Source organism: Zeus faber (genome assembly GCF_960531495.2).
Source record: "Zeus faber genome assembly, chromosome: 1".
Taxonomy (NCBI): Eukaryota; Metazoa; Chordata; class Actinopteri; order Zeiformes; family Zeidae; genus Zeus; species Zeus faber.
Window position 1 is genome coordinate 24,857,307 of NC_137193.1, and position 19,570 is coordinate 24,876,876.

Sequence of the window (19,570 nt, forward strand, 5' to 3'; positions counted from 1 at the left end):
TTACATCATTACTTCTCAGAGCTAGAAACATATCGCGCATACTTTTTTTTTTTTTTTTTTTTTTTAATGGCTAAAATGTGCTTTTTGTTATCTTTGGCAAAATGTCGCTTTTATGAAGTTTCCTTCCTGTGCAGAGGTCATTGACTAAGCCCAAACTGCAACAGTGATTAATGGCTTGTGTCTATTGACATAAGTGTCAGGGGGCTATACTTCCCAGGGACAAGCCCTTTTAGCCTCGACAAACAGTAAAATGTAAAATTGTAAAACAAATTCCCATATCCTTATCATGCCGAATCCTCCTTCCATTACTGTAAACCAAACACATCATTGAGCTCTCTGCGTTGGCCATGTGTGAAGGTGAAGGTCTTTTGTTTGTTTTTTTGGTTCCACTTCCACTGTTTAATATTGCTCACCATCCAAGGATAAACAATGCATAGGTGAACTATGAATGGTGCATGCAGGCTGTGTCAGCTGTGTGCGCGTGACATTGAGTCAGTTAAAAAAGAATCAGTCACCCTTGATGATGTTCAAGACATCTCCCCGAAGTGGCTCCAAATGGCCCCAAATCACTGATGTGTTAAATGTTGCCTCAAATGAATTTTTCCATATTTTAATGTCTTCTACAAATTGAAACAAAATTATCATTTAGTATCAATTTCCTCCAAAATGAAGTTGTACTCAAACACAGTTTTTTACACGTCATGATTACCATGAATAATTAAATGAAACTGGTACATTTGAGTGACTCTCCTGGGCTGCTTAAAATGTCGCTCACGTTCAAATCAAAGGACAAACTCCCGCTCATGTCACAATTAATATCCTTCTTATCTTCTATTTGCCAGCTTTTTGAAAATGGCAACCTTCAGACGCTCTGCTGCCCTAATAATATAAGCGGCCGGTAACTGTCAGATAATTTTTTTTTTATCATTAGCTCACTGCATTTTAGTGGAATCCATCTAATCAGCAGGTTAGCCTGGTGTTGCCAGATTTTTTTTTTTTACCGATTTTTCGAGATAATCCTGTGTTCTAAGGGCATTTGGAAGGCTGCTCATTTCCATTGTGCCTAATATTGTTTCTGGTAAGTATTCATCATTTAAGTATTCATCCAGCAAATTGGTACAACCTATCACGGTCACCCTTGAGTTCCGAATGACGCATGCCCTAACAAATCCCCGTGAACCACCAATGGACGTGGCCTTGCACCAAGAGAAAGGACATTATGTACCCCCATATCCACGCACAGTGATCTGTCATCACAGGATCTGAATGGCAGTCAACTCTGTCCTCTGAGCAAAGGTGTCCTGGGCTCCTTGCATTGTGCTCCCGCTCACCTCTCTTTCACCTAATGGTGACTTACAGGCTTACTCTAATCTGTCAAATACGGTTGTGGTGACAACGACCTCCATCTCACACTTGTACCCATAACTCTCCATGAAGGGCAGACCCCTGGAAATCACACACACATAATGAAATCTTCTAAGTCGCTGGGCAATGTCAGAACAGACACCTTGCATTTAGTACCGTGGCCACTCTGATGTATTGAACTGGCCACTATGACGTTACAGTAATAAATGTCTTCACTGGAAAAAAAGGAGAGGTTGTTTCAATAAGTAATAAGGGCCCCGGGTCTTCTCCCTACCTGCCAGATTAGATTGGCGCACGCGTCATGTTTAATCATTGCCGACGGCACGCAGTCAGGTAGGGAGGAGTGCCCGCCGTGCAAGGTTCACTTAAGTCTGTGGAAATAAATATGGCCAGAGTGTTCTGTTTTACACGGCCTACTGTGTGGACATGGACCGTGGAGGCTAACATCAACATGTATGAAGACTGCCCACTTCACAGTAACAAACAAGACCATCAGAGAAATTGGCCTTCACACATCAACTATGCTTAGTCGGAAAACACTGTAGAAAGTAAGCTATGGGGTCAAGCTGTGTGAAATTGACTATGCTTTACTGAACATGGAATACTTGTTTGATGACATATAGCAGCCTAGTTTTTTGACACAGGTTTCAACATACAGTATATTCATATTCATGTGTACAGCAATGTGACCCCCACCCAAGAATGAATTTACAGCTACCTATTATGGTCAAGGAATTAAAAAAAAAAAAAACCTGAATACCACAAGCAGAAACTGGCATAATATCAGAGTCCAGGATGAAAATTCTGAATTCCAAAAATCTGGCATTTGATTAAATAATGTTATCTGTCGGTACAGCAGATTCCTCTGAGAAATTCGTGGTTTGTTTACATAGATTAAGTGGGTTTTTGTAGGATACTCAAAATCTGTGCCAAATATAAATTACGTAAGTGATTATGGTTTTCAAACTGCTTACCATTTTCACACTCAGACTAAAAACAGTTTGACTTGCTACTTGCACTCCCTCAACTTCCTGATTCTAAAAGAACAACCTGGAGACAGAATTTTCCCAACGGCTAAATGTCTTCACTACATCAAGTAGTTAGTTTCATGGTGTAGGATCTCCCCAGCTAATCAAGTCGATCCGGAACACTGACTAATGTGTCGGTCTGCAGCGGTTCGAAATTGACAATTACACTTTTCGTTGCCTTCAATTCCACTCCGTTACTCATTGTTGGGGGTCTTCACCAAAACGCCAACTCTCTTGGCATCTTCATTTGCATGGGCTATCAGCAGGTAAATTGCTTTTTGGCTGGTCCATGACCAGCTTGTTGTTGATGCTTTTTTTTTTTCCCCCCATTCTGTTCTCTGCCAACCCTCATTGCTGATATCCTGCGTCATGCTGGGTACTGGGTCAACGCAGTGAATCTATTCTCTTCACATGGGGGTTTGATGAGAGCTTTGGCAATGTTGATGAAGGTAATTTCCTTCTCCTCTCGCAGTCTTTCTCAAGGACCATACCGATCCACACTAATAATCATAAGGAATAAATGATAAATTGCTTGCTGGCACACCTTGAACCTTTTTTGTAAGCCAACCACATTGTACGCTAGGAATTATCCATTATAAGGTTCATTTCATTTTCCATTGAGGCCCTATCTGACCGTGATTTTTCTCTCCCTGCTCTCCTAGGGGGAATATCGGTTAACGCCACAAATTTAATTTGGACTTATGAACCCTCGCCCACCCAGCGTCCTATAGGGTTTCATCGTGTTGGAAGCCTATGCAATGTGCTAAAACTCATTACCGTGCTTCTCTTTTACCGTTCACTGACAACATCCGAGCAATGCGTTTCCTGTTTCAGCTTGAGAATTCTCTGAAACTGATGACTCTTTGGTTCAGTGTCTTGGTAACTGTCTCCAGAATCAGGCATGCGTTGCCACCTCACGACTCAGCTGGAGGAGTGGGTGACAGGGTCCATTATGAGCCATAATGGACTCTGTTCCCCACAATCGCCTAAAGGGCCAAATTCTGATTACAACTGGCGGAATGGCACAGAAATCCTTCTCAATTATTCCCACACCTACCTCGCATTTAGTTCCTTTCTTTTTGCTTTGTGTTGATGTTTTCCCTCTGGTCCGTTGCTATTTTCCCGGTCCTTTTGCTGCGCTCTGCTCTTCCTCTTGTGTCCAGGGACCTGGATTCAATTTGCTGCTCCTCTCACGCCTCGGCTGACAGAACCCCACTCTCTCAGAGCTGCAGATCCTCCTCAGTCTGGTGGAATCTGTCTGTCAACACCCAACCCCACCCCCACTCCCCTTGCAGTCTCACGCTCTCCATCTATCGCTTCAACATTCTGTCACATCACAGCCCCCATTTCACTGAGCATCACATTCAATACTCTGTTGCCATCTGACTCAATTCCAGGATATCCTCATTAAAACGAGTCTAGACACCAAACCTATACTGTGTCTGGTTCTTCTGATAGCCATCTGACAAATTTGAGATTAATCGGATCACGATTAGGCAGTGGATAAGAGATGTTCTGGGTCTTTGTCTTAGTATAGCGTACAACTCATTTGCTGTCCCAAAATATTTGGGGGTTTAATGACCACAAGATACATCCCTGGAAATGGGTATGTTTGCCTTCTTGCAGGAATTCTGTGTTCTGTGATTCTCTAGAATTCTAGAGGGGGGAATTTACTAAGAAATAGACGATACTATTACGATATTAGCGGCCGCTAATAGGGCCATAAATTGCGCATCAATTGTGCCCGCAAGCTGCGCCGTCTTAGCGTCCTAGTCACAAAATATATTACTTACATTACATTACACATTTATGTCACTGCTCTACACTTGCCTGTTTAACGAATTATCAGTCTTACATAAATATAAAACTTAGAATAATTGTTGGACAGTAGTTATTTTGATTTTAAGTCTTTAATTATGATGTAAAATTGTAAGGAAATCTTTGGATGGGCTGCACCAGTGCTTTACCAAATCCTGACAGGGAAGCCCCGTTACGTGGAGGTGGGGGCCCTGGGTTTTACTTACTATTTTTAGGTTTATGTGCAGTAAAACATATATGTAAAACATTTAAATAGTACGAGTAAATCTAGAATTTATTAATATATATAATCTATGATCTTTATTTTTACTTAAGAAATTGTAGTTCTCACTGAATCTTAATATTACAATGTAGAAACGATGACCGTTAATTTAATATATTTTACTCTACAAAGTTGCAGGCTGCTGTACCTGAGGTGCACCTGAGGTTTTGAGGTTCGATGCCACCTGTTGTTCAATTCCAGTTTTGACCACTTTATCACTTTTCCCTATACCTTTTAGTTGTTTTTCCGATATCCTTTGAGTTTAATTTAAATTATAGAACTGTTTTTGTCAACGTTTGTAATTCCATTTTGTACCAAAAATTATTAAAAGTTTCAACAAGTAGCTTTTTAGGTGCGTTTTGAAAACCAGGGACTATTGCGTGTTGCGCTACCTATAAATGCCGTGACAGTAATAGTAGTAATAATTGTAGTAATAATGCCAAAACATTAATTACAGATCACTGGAGTGTCTGGGCCTTATACGGCCTACGGCCCTTATAAATTCACGTCAGTTGCCCCAGCTCGCTGAAAACGATTGCGCAGCGCTGCCTTTTTTTTTTTTTTTTTTTTTTTTTTGGTCTCGCGCAATTACATTACCACCTGGTCTCTACTGACATTTATTGGTAGAGACCAGACCCTAAAATAACAGTGGCTGTTAGCGCCAGTATTTGTGAATTGACCCAATTTGCAACGAGGCTCATTTGCATAGAAAGGGGCCAATTTTTATACCCAATTTAAATACACGCAAATAGCACCAGCGCACGAGATGCTATTTGTGTCGCAGTACAGTTAACGGTGATTCACTTTTTGCAGGTACTTTGTGAATGAAATCCTCCCTTTTTCTGTTATTTGCGCGAGTTTATCAGACCAAAATCCACCCAGTCACTTTGTGAATTCGCCCCTGAGTGTGTAAAGTGTTACTTGGATATCATATAACACATCCATTGTCATTGTGTATGTGTGGGTCTGTGTCCTCTTTTTTGTACTTTTCCTGGCACACATTGATAGGATATAGCATATAGCATTACTGGTAGGGAGACAATTGTATTACACCGTTTTCATACCAGGCGATTGACACCTTTCTCATTGCCAGGATAAATGCTGTTTTGTTTTTTTCTAGTGCGTCACGTTCAACGTCATGAACACAGTGAAAAAGGGACGTGTCATGGTTCCAGTGTTATTGGGAACAAAACAGTACACAGCAACTTAAAATAACAACTACAAAAATCTGTAAAACTTGGGGGAAAAAAAAGTTAAAGTGTAGAAGCAGCACGGAGTATCCACGCTGAGCACACGCGCACCGATTCATCATGCTGCCAGTGCACACCGGTCCTTCGGTGGCGGGGACCCGCTTGGGGTGATGCTGTAGTGACTTGGAGCCCGGCGGGGAGCGGGGGGTTCTCCGCTGTGGTCCTCCACCGTGCGATTCCCCCATGCTGGAAAACAAAAGTCAATAACTTCTGATTTTGGATTCTAAATGGGATATGAATGATGGAATGATACACGGATATTCTTGTCTATTTATGCGTCTGGAACTTCAACCCGCATTGTGCAGGTAAAGGGGCCAAATTGAGCGGGTTGATATGGATGTCCTGTTCACATCAGAGCTGATCGTAAGGTGGAGCCGAATAAAACCTGTGTCTATTGCAGGGTCTTTGACCCGGGACTGACACCCTGGTTTTTCCTTTCCCACTGGTGACAAATGCCAGATGTTAGTGGGATTTCGGTTCAGTGGAAATGGGGTAGTAGACAAATTTATAACCATCATTCTACTAATTAAAGTTAAAGGTTTCAGCGGTCAACTGCTCACAATGGTTTTGATAAGAAGGCAGAAAGGGCTCATCTTGCATTTGATCCTGATTGTTTGTTCGGCGGCTGGGAACCCTCTCCACTTGCTCTCAGCAAAATCATTATGCGAGTTAATAGCCAGCTATTGCACCAGATAATTGTTATGCATTTACAGCTTCACTTTAATTCCCTCCCTGGTCCCTTTTTCTTCCCATGAGTGTATTAAGCCTCCTGTCAGAATCCAATATAAGGCAATCCAGATACTTTCACCCTCAGATCCTGTCCCTGGGAGGGAGATTAGCACAGTCCCTATGGGTGAAGTGCTGCTCTGAACACAAACTGATGGACAAAATAAGATATGGTGTTATGTTGGGCTGAAATGTCAGGTCGAGTAAGAAAAATTGTACAGGTAATTCATTGTACACAAGATATTATACATGTCCTGACCTAGAGAGCTTGTCAGCTCGAAGCTGTGAAGACACTAGGGGTGTGTGTGAGTGTGTGTGAGATTAGTGCTCTTGGGTTAAAAGCAGGATCTTTCATTTTTCCACGTGTTTGCAAAATAATGTGAGTTTATACTTTTAAGCATTGCCTAATGCCTTTTTGCCTTGGGGTTACAGTAGCTTCGATATTGATGTATCTGAATACCCCATTATGTTCCATTATAGTTAGTGAATACATTTCCTAACATCTGATGGAGGTGGATGAAAACATAGTTTATTGGATGTTAAAGTGGTAATCTGTGAGATTATTTTGTTAAAAAAACATCAATATCTGAAACTTTCTTTAGCTGGCACCCTTTAAGAAACAAAAATATCTATGTATTTGCCTTATGCAAATACACAATACATCGTTTCCATTGTTGGTGGCGCGGTCTGCCTTTCCTGGCAAGAATGCAAAGGTCAAGCATGAGCTATATGGATCCGCGGTGAATTTGAAAAAGCAGCGTAGATAGTTGTTCAGTCATCTTCATTTATTCCTTTTCCCTGTTTTGCTTTTCCCCCCTCTCACTTCATGTTGCTGTCTGAGCATATGTTTGGATGTGTAAACAAAATGTCCTCGTGGTTTATAAAACACAGGATTGTGTGTGTCGTAATGTATCTGCTTCTATCTTGTGGTGTATGGATGTTATTTCTGCTGCTATAACTAGATTCCAAAAGCACCTCACTGCCTGCATTCTCAAGGTCACAGGTGACCACAGCCTCTATGTCCACAGCGAGTCCAAAGGTTTAAAAATGCTTCTCTTTATGCTGTTGTGCATTTATCACGCTGTTTTGTAACAAATGTCGGGGTTTCCCCCCCCCCCAGATTGGTGAAATAATGTGTTTGCCTTACGTAGAGAGATAATGGTCCGGGTATTCTTTGCTCAGCAGACAATGTCATTTATTCGCCTTACTTGCATTATTCTCATACTTTGCATACATATCTGTATCAAACAGTTTGCGTGTGTGTATCTTTGACTCATGGTGCTCTTTTATTTTTACAACTCCTGTTGAGGATGCAAGTCACTTTGTGTCATTAGACTGTGAACTCCATAAGCATTAAACCCAGGGTTTTATTAAACTGTCATCCTGCCCCCCCCCCTGTCAATCTTCCCTCCGCTGAGAATTTGTGACCTCTGTGCAAGCTGGCTGACATGCATAGGATGTTTTAGAGAGAGAATTGCACAACAGAAGACAGGACTGCTGATGGCACGCGGACTCGTCACAGCTCTGAATCTGTAATGTAAATAAATGGTCTGATCAGAGAAATTACTGAGTTTCTGCAGGGAACGAAGCTTGGCAGCGCAGCTCTGCAATGTGAATCTAATTCAAATAAGAACAAAGAATATTCCACCGCAAGCGGACACTGGCACAGCACTGTCGGACCTGTATGATGTGTTTGGATGATGTGTGCGGACTTCAAAACAAACATCCCGACGCGGCTGTGGTGGTGGCTGGGGACTTTAACAGGGCGACCCTTAAAAAAGTTCTGCCTTATTTCCACCAACACATCACGTGTGCCACCAGGGGAGATAGAACTTTGGAACACTGCTACACACCATACAAGAACAGATACAAGACCGTCTCGCTCCCTGCTTTTGGGAAATCCGGTCACGGCGCCATATTGTTACTTCCAGTTTAGAGACCGTGCATCGTACATGGAACGGTGGTACCGAGCGGTGGTCGGACCAATCAGAAGCCCCACTTCTGGACGCTCTGAGTGACGTCGACTGGGACATCTTCCAATCAAGTTCCAGTGATGTCAGCAAGTTACGGAAGTAGCTATGAGCTTCATAGCCATGGTAGTGGACAGCATCGTTCCCACGGTGAAATTTCAGATATTTCCAAACCGGAAACCGTGGGTCGATAAATCCATCCGCGGCGCTCTGAATGCTGGCACGGCAGCTAACAACGAAGGTCTTGTATCCAGAAATATGGGCAATAACAAAGCGACGTTATACAAACTGCGGAGGGGGGTGAAGAACACTAAACTGAACTGCTTTTATGCGTGGTTTGCAGCTGGCAACAACACTGCTAGCTCGCCAGCGTATTGGAGTTACTCGGCTGGGGGTGAGTGCGCACTCTCTTGTGTCTGAGCATGACTTCAGGAGGGTTCTGATGCGTGTAAACACCAGGAAAGCTGCGTACCCAGATGGCATATCTGGGCGAGTACCGAAGACGTGTGCTAACCAGCTAGCCCCGGTGTTCACTAGGATATTCAACGCCTTCCTGGCCGAGTCAGTGGTCCTGTCCTGCTTCAAAATGTCCACCATCATCCCTTTGCCGAGGAAAGCCTCTCCAGCCTGTTGAATGACTACCATCCTGGTGGCCCTCGCCTTGGTGGTCATGAAGTGCTTCGAGAGGCTGATTAAGGATTACATCTGCACCTCCCTCCCCTGCACCATTGACCCGTTGCAGTTCGCGTACTGGCCAAACAGATCCACGGACAACGTCGCCTTCCAGGTGCTGCACGCCACGCTCACGCACCTGGATGGCCGGAAGGGGGGCTATGTGAGATTGCTGTTCACCGACTACAGTTCAGCTTTCAACGCCATAGTCTCCACCAGACTGACTGTCAAGCTGATGGAGCTGGGACTGAACACTCTGCTGTGTGCCTGGATCCTGGGCTTCCTCACAACCAGGCCCCAGGTGGTTCCGGTGGGGAGGCACACATCCAGCACCCTCACCCTGAACACAGGATCCCCCAGGGCTGCGTCCTCAGCCGCTTACTGTTCTGTTCGGTGTATTGCTGTGCCGTAATGTTGTATACTGTACTATATATCTCCACACACACTACCTCGCTTTATTCACATGCCACTTTACTGCACATATATACATAATAGTCTACATACATAATCTGATACATAGTCTACATACATACATAATCGATGTTCTTGTGTTTGACGTACATGGGCCAGACGTAATCGTCAAACAGACCCGGCAGTTCTGGCACAGTGTCGCTCCTTGAGCATAATATTCTTTTTATTTCTATTTTGTACCCCCACTCAGTATATTTCCTTTGGATTCTTATTGTATTCTATTTACTAACTGCATTTTGTTTTATGAATCAGTTAATTCAGTTAGTTTAGTTAGGTTGTAATTAGTTAGCTATTGTGTCAGTTTAGTAGTTATCGTGCATAATCTCTGGGTGCGTTGCTATAACATTTCACTGCATATATGTATGCTCGTATATATATATATATATATATATATATATATATATATATATATATATATATATATATGTATATGATAAACATCTTCAATCTTGAATCTTGAGAAAAATTAAAACCCTGTTAGTTACTCCCATATTGTCCTCTTGATTTCAATTGAAATGTATTATTTTTTTTGCCTTACATGGATTTACTGGTGAATGGCATAAAAACATTCAAATGAATAATACAAAATGCTACAAAAAATAAAATAGGTGATAAGTTATGTTTCAGTGGTTGAAATAATCACAGTTGTGTTACGCACACCACTGGGCTCGAACTCACTCATTAACTCGTTAAAACGAAACGCCATTTTTCTGAACCGCACGTTCACTCCTTTTCAAAATACTTCTTATTCTCACTGCTTCTGATTTTGATCCTGATTTTGTGTTTCCGGCTGGTCTTTCCTTTTTTTTTTTTGTGTAATCTGTGTGCTTTGTCTGTCTCTCTTTCAGGCGACACGGCTGCTGGCCCTGACGAGGCCGTGGTCGATCGCAGCTACGTCAAGAAGAAGCTGGAGCACGGACTAACCCGTATCTGGCAGGTAGGAGGGAAAGGCAGCGAGAGAGAGGGAGAGAGAGAGAGAGAGAGAGAGAGAGAGAGAGAGAGAGAGAGAGAGAGAAGGGGTTTCAGAAAAAAACAACACCTATTTTGAATAGCACACACACAAGGTGTGTTTCTTTTATTAGAAAAAACACTTTAATCATGCTTAAATTCTCCAATCTCTATTTCTTTCACCAATTCTGTTCCTTGATTTCTGGGTACTAGTTCATGCCCATTCAAAATAGAAAGACTTTAAGACATTTTAATAGCACAGTTTAATATTATGACAATTGATTGAGTCCTGTCTTCCACAATGGAAGATGAAACTGCCGGTTGACTGCACCGGGGAAAGACACCCTTTGTGACTCAGTTGCAGCCTTGAAGCCCCGCCCCCAGCTGGCTCGCTGTTCCCTGCTTATTGAAATTGTATTAATATTACAGGTGTCGCGTGTCCAAATTGCACCAAATTCGACACTGCACGTCCTTGGCTCCCCAGCGATACACCCACCAAGTGTAAAGTAGATCTGCTGAACAGTTGTCAAGATAAACGGAGGACATACAGACAGACAGAGATTCGTCTCTTTATAGTTCGATTAGATTTATAGTTGGAAGGTAACATCACTTCCCGTCCTCTGTGTCACTCTCTCACTTCGTTATTTTTTCCATTATGCAGTCCCTCTGTCTTTTTCCTCTGTCTCAGTTTTGTCCTTTGTACTATCATAACTTTTCCTTTCAGTAGTAGTGGAGGTAAACTACCCTTTGTCCCTCTCCTCTTCTCTTCACCTAGGACGTGCAGCTGAAAGTGAAGGCGTACATCCTGGGGACAGACATGTCCAACTTCAAGTACGATGATTTCATTGTGGTGCTGGATGTCATCAGCAGGTATGCCCGTGAGACTGCAGCCAGGCTACTGATCCTCATTAGCCGTAATTGGTCTTCTACATCCCACCTCTTTCGGCTTTCATCTGTGTTTTCTGACACTTTGCTGCTCTATAGTCCTACCTGTGTCTCTTACATTCCCACCCTTTTTCTGACTTTCTCTTCCTCTCTGTCTCGCTCTATTTCTTTTGCCCACTTTAACTGTGCCCCATAATACTTTGTTGGTCAGTCAACAGCTCACCGTCTTAAACAGGGACGCGCACCTGGAAGTCCATAAACCTACACTTATAGCCCTTCCACCCGCGAGAAATTTTGGAATTTTCACACTGTAAGGCTCCTATAACCGCAACTGTCTGGGGTTGTAGTGGAGGCCGATGCCCAATAGCCAGGCAGCAATAAGGCTGCTAGTTCCACTTGTAGCAGGACTCCTCGCTGCATGCCCTATTAATTCCCTGTCTCACTGACAGTGGGGGACACTGACCAGTTGGTCCTTTACAGGTCAGTAGATTAGGAGAATATGGTTCAGATATTAGAGTTCTCCGGGTCACAACGGCTCTCAAAGGGCCTCTTAATTCAGAATGCATCTGATTAGCAAGAGGGTGAGGCTTGTTTTTGCTGGCTTGTGTTTATGAGAAATGTAACCCAGCCATCCATCCACCTATATCTTCTTAACACCTTATCCCAATACAGGTTTTAAGGGCAGAAGGGCAAGCGGAGCAATTCAGACATCCATTGAACCGATATAACTCTTCTTCTGGGGATGCCCGCTACAGTACCCTCCAAAGGGTGGCACCCAGGAGGCATCCTGCCCAGATTCTCCAACCACCTCAACCACTTGGCCTCTCTAACCGATCTCCTCACACTAACTCAAAACCCCGCCAGAAGTAGTTGGTGAGATAGCGCCTCACAGGAAAGGTTCTGGGGTGGCAGAGAGGCATCCTGAAAGCCGAAGGCCTCTTACAAAATCACACTAAGATGGTCACTCCATACCTTGTACACACACACACACACACACACACACACACACACACACACACACACACACACACACACACATACACATACACATCCACACACACTTGTCTAGCGTACGTTGCCCCAGATGTTGAAATCTGTTATTTCAGTTATTAGAAGGAGAAGAATAATACAGATTTAAACCTGGCATTCAGAACAGCGCACCAGCTTCGTCGTACATCAATTGGACATGGGAGTTTGCCAATCCATTGTACATGTGTTTTGTGGATCTGGAGAAGTCGAATCACTGTGCTCTGTTGCCCGAGGGATTCTCTTGCAGTAGGTTCTGCAGTAGTGTGTCATACCAGGGACTCTATTACAAGCCATTTGGTACTTAAAATGTCTAGCCAGAGCTGTTTGCATTCTCTGCACTCGGCAAGACAAGCTCATTCTGAATGGGCATTGGACTCAGACAAGGCGTTGCTTTGTCTCTTCTCTCCTGATAGCATTTTTGTTTGTTTGTTTGTTTGTTTGTTTTTCTTACATGCATTCCTGCTAGAGGTCTTCAAAGGACTAATGAAACACAGACCAAAAGAGACCTCAGACCCATGCCTGCACAGGCACAAAGCAAATGGGACACAATTCAGAAAGAAGCTATGATAAGTTGGACCCTATTTTGTGTGACTCCTATGGGAGTCAGACAGGACCGAGTCAAGAAATTATTATTTAATCCTGCCTAGTCCAATTCTAATGTACATTTTTGGGACAGGGAGGAGGTCTGACGAAAGACCTCAACTTCCTACACCCCTTCTGCTGGCCAATTCACCTTATCTCCTATACTTTATTTGTTTCTTTTGCCAGGTTGATGCAGGTGGGAGAGGAGTTTTGCGGCAGTAAATCTGAGGTGCTTCAGGAATCCATCAAGCGCCAGAGTGTGAACTACTTCAAAAACTACCACAGGTGAGATGGCACCTTGCTGGGCCTCTTTGTTGACTCCCCGTCGATGTGACCATCTCTAACTCCACACCACCAACAATGTGAACAATTTGGTGTGCAATAGGAGGCCACTTACTCGGTCTTACTAAAAACAATTTGACAAGGTGTTATTCAGGTACGCTATACAGCATCTGAGGTGGTAGATTATTATTGCTTTGCAGAAAGTCACAACCATTTCCTTTTGGGATTGCAGTCAGTTCCCCCCATAGGCCCTCTCGGGAGTAGACGTCTAATTAAATGGTAACACTCTTTGGACTGGGAAGTACATTTACATCTTGATTACATAACTCCCTGCAGCCTTTATAAATATGCATGATTTCACACTGACATTGATGCATCATCAGGGATGATTTGCATTGATAGTTGTTGTGATAACCTGTCATGTGTCACTGATAACATCAGAGAACATCATCTCTGAGAAACATCAGAATGTTAATAGACTTCTTCTCGTGTGCTGGAAAGGCAAAGTCAGTAAGACGAAGACGAAGGGTGAGTCATACAGAGAACTGGAAGTTTGCCAGTGTTGCAATGAAAAAGACGGAAAGTAGAAAAGAGTGACATTGGAATAGATCCAGCTTAAAATAAATGTGGCAGGAATGAATGGCTCTCAAAGACTGAATTGCCAACCCATGCGTGTTGCGAATGGAGAGTCACCCATCCAACACACACAAATAATCCCTTACCACTACTGCTGCTTTGAAGATGATTAGCGCTTCCTCACCTGCATCACTTGATGAGTTTGTGGCATGTTCCAGAAAGGGATGAATTGTCAACCTAATTTGACTGCCGGATGCCCCCAGTCACCCGGCAGCTGTCTGTTAACTGGTTCATTCATCAGCCGCGTTGTTGCCCTATGGCTGTGGAGGGCAGGATGACATGGCGTATGGGTTGTAGATTTTATTTTTGTTGCTTTTATTGCGGTCTCACTTTCTATGTCTATTGGGATGTTTTAACTTCATTTAATTTCAAAGGTTTTATCACTTATTTGAACAAAGTTGTAGAAAATAAAAGACAAAATAGATGTTAAAATACATTTCATTGAGTGTATATATTTTTGGAGTGTACACTGTACACCGAAATAGAACCCACCTCAGGCTGCTTCCTGAGAAAGAGGTTTCCCTGTCTCTGGCCTGTCTCAATGTGATCTCTTTTCTTCTCCAACTTCAAACGCTTTTAAAGGGATGCGGGTATAAGAAACTGGATTATTCAAGTGAAACACTGCACCAACAGGGCTGACAAATGCAAAAGCATTTGATAGTCACCCAGCGAGTGTTTTTTCCTAAGCTGCTGTATGATCATAGCATACACGGATAGGCACACATACAAACTCATGCCTCCCTTTCGCCGTCCAGCTGTGACCTTTGTAGACTCTGTTTATATCAGTGTATTTATTCTCCACCCCCTGAAACATGGAAGTCAGTAGTAGGTAAATGGCAGAAGGTTATTAATCCACAATCGTTCCCTTTCTTGCTTCCTTTTCCCTTTTCTTTTTTCTACCTCTCTCCGTCCCCCCCCGCAACCTCCTTCCTCCCCCAGAGCACGGCTGGAGGAGCTGAGGATGTTCTTGGAGAACGAGTCGTGGGAGCTCTGTCCTGTGAAGTCCAACTTTAACATCTCCCAGCTTCATGTGAGTGAGACAGGATGGAACCGAGGTGGCGGTGACGTAGCGACGCAACTGTGGCATTTGGGATGTTGAGTCCCGTTGAAAACTTTCAGCTGCTCTGTCAGTCATCCCACCACTTTGGCATTTGATTGTGTAAATGAATCACTGGGTTAGGCGTGATGCAGTGTTTACATCTTTGTGTATGTGTGTGTGAGTGTCTACACGTGTGTGCAGATGTTTATCCATGTACAAATGACTATACCATCTCAGCCTGCCAACCAGATGGCCGTATCTTATCCTAAAGTTGGCATCAATATGCATTTGTACCCATTTGCTCATATCTCATTGTTTTTCTTTTCCGATACATAAGCAATGATGTATCGGAAAAGAAAACCTTTTCAGTCTTCTAAATTAGGAATGCACGATTTATTGGCCGTACATCAGTATTGGCTGATATTCGCTTTGTTGACTGCCATCAGCCTATCAGCAAATAAGATGACATTCACCGATGGCAGTGGCCGATGTGTATCTAGTGTTTCCCACACATAGACTTTACTTGGGCGGGCCGCCTAGGTATATTAACTAGGGGTGCAACAGTACATGGTATATTATCGAACTGTTCGGCAGGCCCCTCACCTTTCAATACGCACATGTGAATGCGGCAGAAGTGCTGTTTCCTATTGAATCCATTGTTGCAGCTCCACTACTACGTCAGTCCTGAGGGGTCTGCGCGGAGTCGTGCAGCATTTCTCTATTTTTTGTGCTAGAGGTCTATTTTTTTTTTTCGACTGTGCCTGCTGCATACAGTATGTGTACGCTGTATGCACCGTTTCAATAGAAACATGTGATAAAACGACATAGAAATGTTTTTGTAAAGAGTGCAACGAATTAAGGTGTCAAGTCGGAAAATAGCCCCCTGGGGTGGCCGTGTTCCTCTTTATTACGAACTTCTTTTGAAAGACTCTTTTGAAAGGCTCTTTTGTTGGAATCAAGGGAGGCAACCGAGTCTCACTGGGTGATGAGCCGTTTTTTAATTTTTTTTGATGTTGTTTGTTTAAGTTGCCATCTCCTGCCACCTCACATGTTTCGACCTCCGTGTCAGAGATAGCCTATGCTCCTCTCTCGCCGGGAGGTCCCCTGGCTGAAAAGGAGCGCACCCACTGTCGTGTCAGGTTCACAAGGCGAGGGGTCACACGCACTGGTCTCACTGTGAGGTTTTATTTCAACAGGTTTTATTTATGTGTGAAGGATACTGTTTAAACCTGTTCTACACAAAAATAACTAACTATAGTACTTGTTTAATAATTGTTTTATTGTGAAACGTTTTTAAAATATGATATTCATATATAAAAAATAATAATAATATATATATATATATATATATATATATATTCTTTTTTATAAAAAAAAAAAAAAACGCTCATCACCCAGTTTTTTTATTCATTTTTTTTTTATCTGGCCGAGTGAACGGCACCATCCACAATCGATTAACTAATGGACTCATTCTCTGTATTACGTTATAAGGCGCAGACACGGTACTCTGGTTCAGGTAGATAGGGCTCCAAGCAGGAAGTGATGTTGTCTTCACAGTAACTCGGAAAACTGTAATTCATGTCAAAAGTAATGGTAAAACGTGGAAAACATCGGTATTGGCATCAGCTTTCAGCCAAATTGCTTTTTTAAACATCGGTATCGCCCCTGAATTTTACAATCGGTGCATCACTATCAGAAACCCACTCTAGACCAAGCTCAGGCACGACAAACATAAAACCTAAGTTTTCTGTGACTTATACGTGTTATAACAAGCAACTCTGAGAGCAGATAATCTGAAAAGCAGTATATTCAGTTACTGTCAAAAGTGGCAAGAAATAATTACTGGAGCAAAATGTCAACAAGATGAATGAAGATAATTTTCGGCGCCTCTTATCTTCATTTGCAGACATCTTGAGGGCAGTCGCTATGTTTGTGGGAAGCAATCTGGTACACGACGGTCTCGCTCGGCAGCCCCTTTGCAGAAAAAAACACAGTTCCGAAGCATCTTCAGAGTAAACTGCATTCCTCTCATTAGCATTTCATAGATTTCTCTATATTACCTTATGCTAAACAGGCAGCATAATGGCTTTCCCCATGCCCAACTGTCATTAGAAAATGATGAAGGACTTGCTATGTTCAGAAGTTGTGACCGACAGTTTGTTACAGACACCCCCCCCAAGCGATTGGCTCTGTTGTGACAGTATCCATGCAATTGCACGTTATAATCTCAGCATTTCGCATTTTCCATTGATTACATTTCAAAATCCTCTTTGAAGGATGACGCACAAAGTTAAAAAAAAAAAAAAAAAGCGATTGTAAAATATACAGGGAAATCTTTTCTTTCATGGGCTTCAACATAGTCTTACCTGTTTGTTTTTCCCTACCAAAGCACGCATTGGAATCTATTTAAAATGCATTCTGTACAGTGCTGAACCTGACAACATTTCCATTAAAGACTCCTATAGCCAAACAGTAATTCTCCATCCCTCCTGCCAGGTAGCCTTAGGACAGCGCTGTCACTTCATTGTTGGAGAAAGAGGCAACAAATCAACACTGGGAGGCAAAGAGGGCCTGCAGTCAATTTTCCAGCGGGGGGGAATCCCATTTGTTTTAGGGGATTTTCTAAACACTCCTAGGGGTTAAATGTGTAGCTACAGTACTGCAGTGCCTCAAATAGCTGATAGCTTTTCACACCGCTAAGAGATATCACTTTCAGTACATCTCATCGTTCTAATCTAGAAATCAAAGTCTATCCACATACTCATAACTGAAGGAATAGCAGAATACTCAACGATTAAACGACTTATAATTTATTCACAAAACCGTCTTATGCAGTAAACCTGTTGTACTGATGCGCAAGGACAAACATGTGGCAAATGGATGGAAATGTTTAAATTATTTTTACCAACCTCGTAGCATCAATGCATTAAACGCTTCACTTCGCGTCAAGTCCACTTCAAGTCTATGAACCTGATAGACCTAGTGCTAACTGGTGATGATTTTTCTTGAGGTTGCAAACTGGTAAGTGGAAAAAAATGAATATCTGGAGGTGAAATAGAACTAGAATGAGAAGTACTATGGGCAGAATGTCATCCTGCAAAGTACCGTCAGATATTTTTGTTTTGTTTGTTTTGTGTATCTTTTGGAGCTGATTTTTCATGACCAAATGAGCTTGTACAGGAAAAACACATTGCGGCTATGAAATCATGCATAGGTTTTTATTAATTTTTTTTACGCTCCAGTAATGTGGGCCTGTGTGCACCTTTTCTCCCCTCCCGATCCTCGACAATGTGAGTGTTGTCACCAAAGCCAAACCACCACTTATTTTCTAAGCGTCTTTCTTTCTTCTCTTCCACCCCTTGCAGGAGTTTAGGTTCATGGGTCAGTGTCGCTCCCCTTGCGTCTCCCCCAGCAGACAGGCAATGTCTGCCACAGCCAGCCAGGAGTACCTATCACTCTTCCAGCAGTACCTCCAGGAGGGCAACCCCTTCGAGATGCACATCGAGCAAAAGGAGGAAGAAACCGACGATGTGCTGGCGTCTAACGGGGTAAACCGGAATGGGGGAGGCTAAGCGCACACAAACATTGCTCTGCCCTTATCTGAAGCACAATTGACAAGTAACGCATTTTCAAGTCGATTCAAGACGGTCTGACTTGAGCATGAATCATAATTTGGCCATTTTGTGAAAATGCTGCTGTGTTGTTTAACTGTCTCACCCGTGGTGATTCTCCCCCTCTCAGTATAGTGACTAGTTGTTTAGAGACCCAAACATGGAAAAATATTCCTCCAAAGAGCGGGATTGGTGGTGGCTCTGTAAAAAAAAACTATTAAAAAAAATAAAAATAAAAGTTGCTGCTGCTGTGTCACTTTGCTAAAATTTCAAAAGGCGGTTGATTTGAGGTTCAATCACTCTGTCTTCATGCTTACAGGTATGAACTGTTTTCCATCTAATGTGCATGTAGATTGCGCAATGTTGAGTGTTAAGTCCTTCTAATGTTCAGGAGTATCAATCAATTTTCTTGTGGACCGACTCGTCGTATTATCGGTCTGGCCGTGCGTTGCCTGTTGTCAATCAGACAGCCCTGTTTGCTTCTGCATCATTCATAATAAGAAGTTCAAACAAAGAGGCTAATAGAACTGCACAGTGGATAAGGGTTGACAATCTCGATAATTTTCACGACAAAATCTTCTACGATAACTATGATTTATGAGTTTTATTTCCGAAACAGTTTTTTGAGTCCGTTTTCCTCTACCTACAAAGACGCGACACAAACAGCCAATCGTTCTGCAAGTGAAACAACCCTGTGACACAAACAGCCAGCCGTACAGCAGAGAAACAGACATGTTTAGTTGAACTAAAGGACACTTCTCCAGGAGTCTCCATGTCTCCATCCTCTTAATCCCATAAAGAGCCGTTGCACCGATCCCTTATGCACATATTATATTATGCTATTATCAAACATGAAGTCTGACCAGTGTTGGCGCCCAGGTGTGCCGGGGCTTCCTCAGACACTAACTTGAACTCAAACTCGCCCTCCTCCCGGCCCCAGCCCGGCGCGGCCCCCATCCCTGCAAAAGGCGAGGGATAAAAAAGGAGAGGATAATC

The 19,570-nt window shown here is 42.9% G+C and overlaps 1 protein-coding gene across 2 annotated transcripts in view; it reads left to right on the plus strand.

Annotated features, from left to right (window-relative positions):
• The window catches only part of vps50 (VPS50 subunit of EARP/GARPII complex), a 144,449-nt gene that overhangs the window by 67,350 nt on the left and 57,529 nt on the right, over positions 1-19,570 (plus strand). For both annotated transcript variants that reach the window (XM_080000449.1, XM_080000450.1), the window contains exons 14-18: positions 10,411-10,499; positions 11,286-11,380; positions 13,193-13,291; positions 14,864-14,954; positions 18,329-18,511. In XM_080000449.1, coding sequence (XP_079856575.1) covers positions 10,411-10,499; positions 11,286-11,380; positions 13,193-13,291; positions 14,864-14,954; positions 18,329-18,511 — 557 coding nt within the window. The remainder of the gene's footprint in view (positions 1-10,410; positions 10,500-11,285; positions 11,381-13,192; positions 13,292-14,863; positions 14,955-18,328; positions 18,512-19,570) is intronic.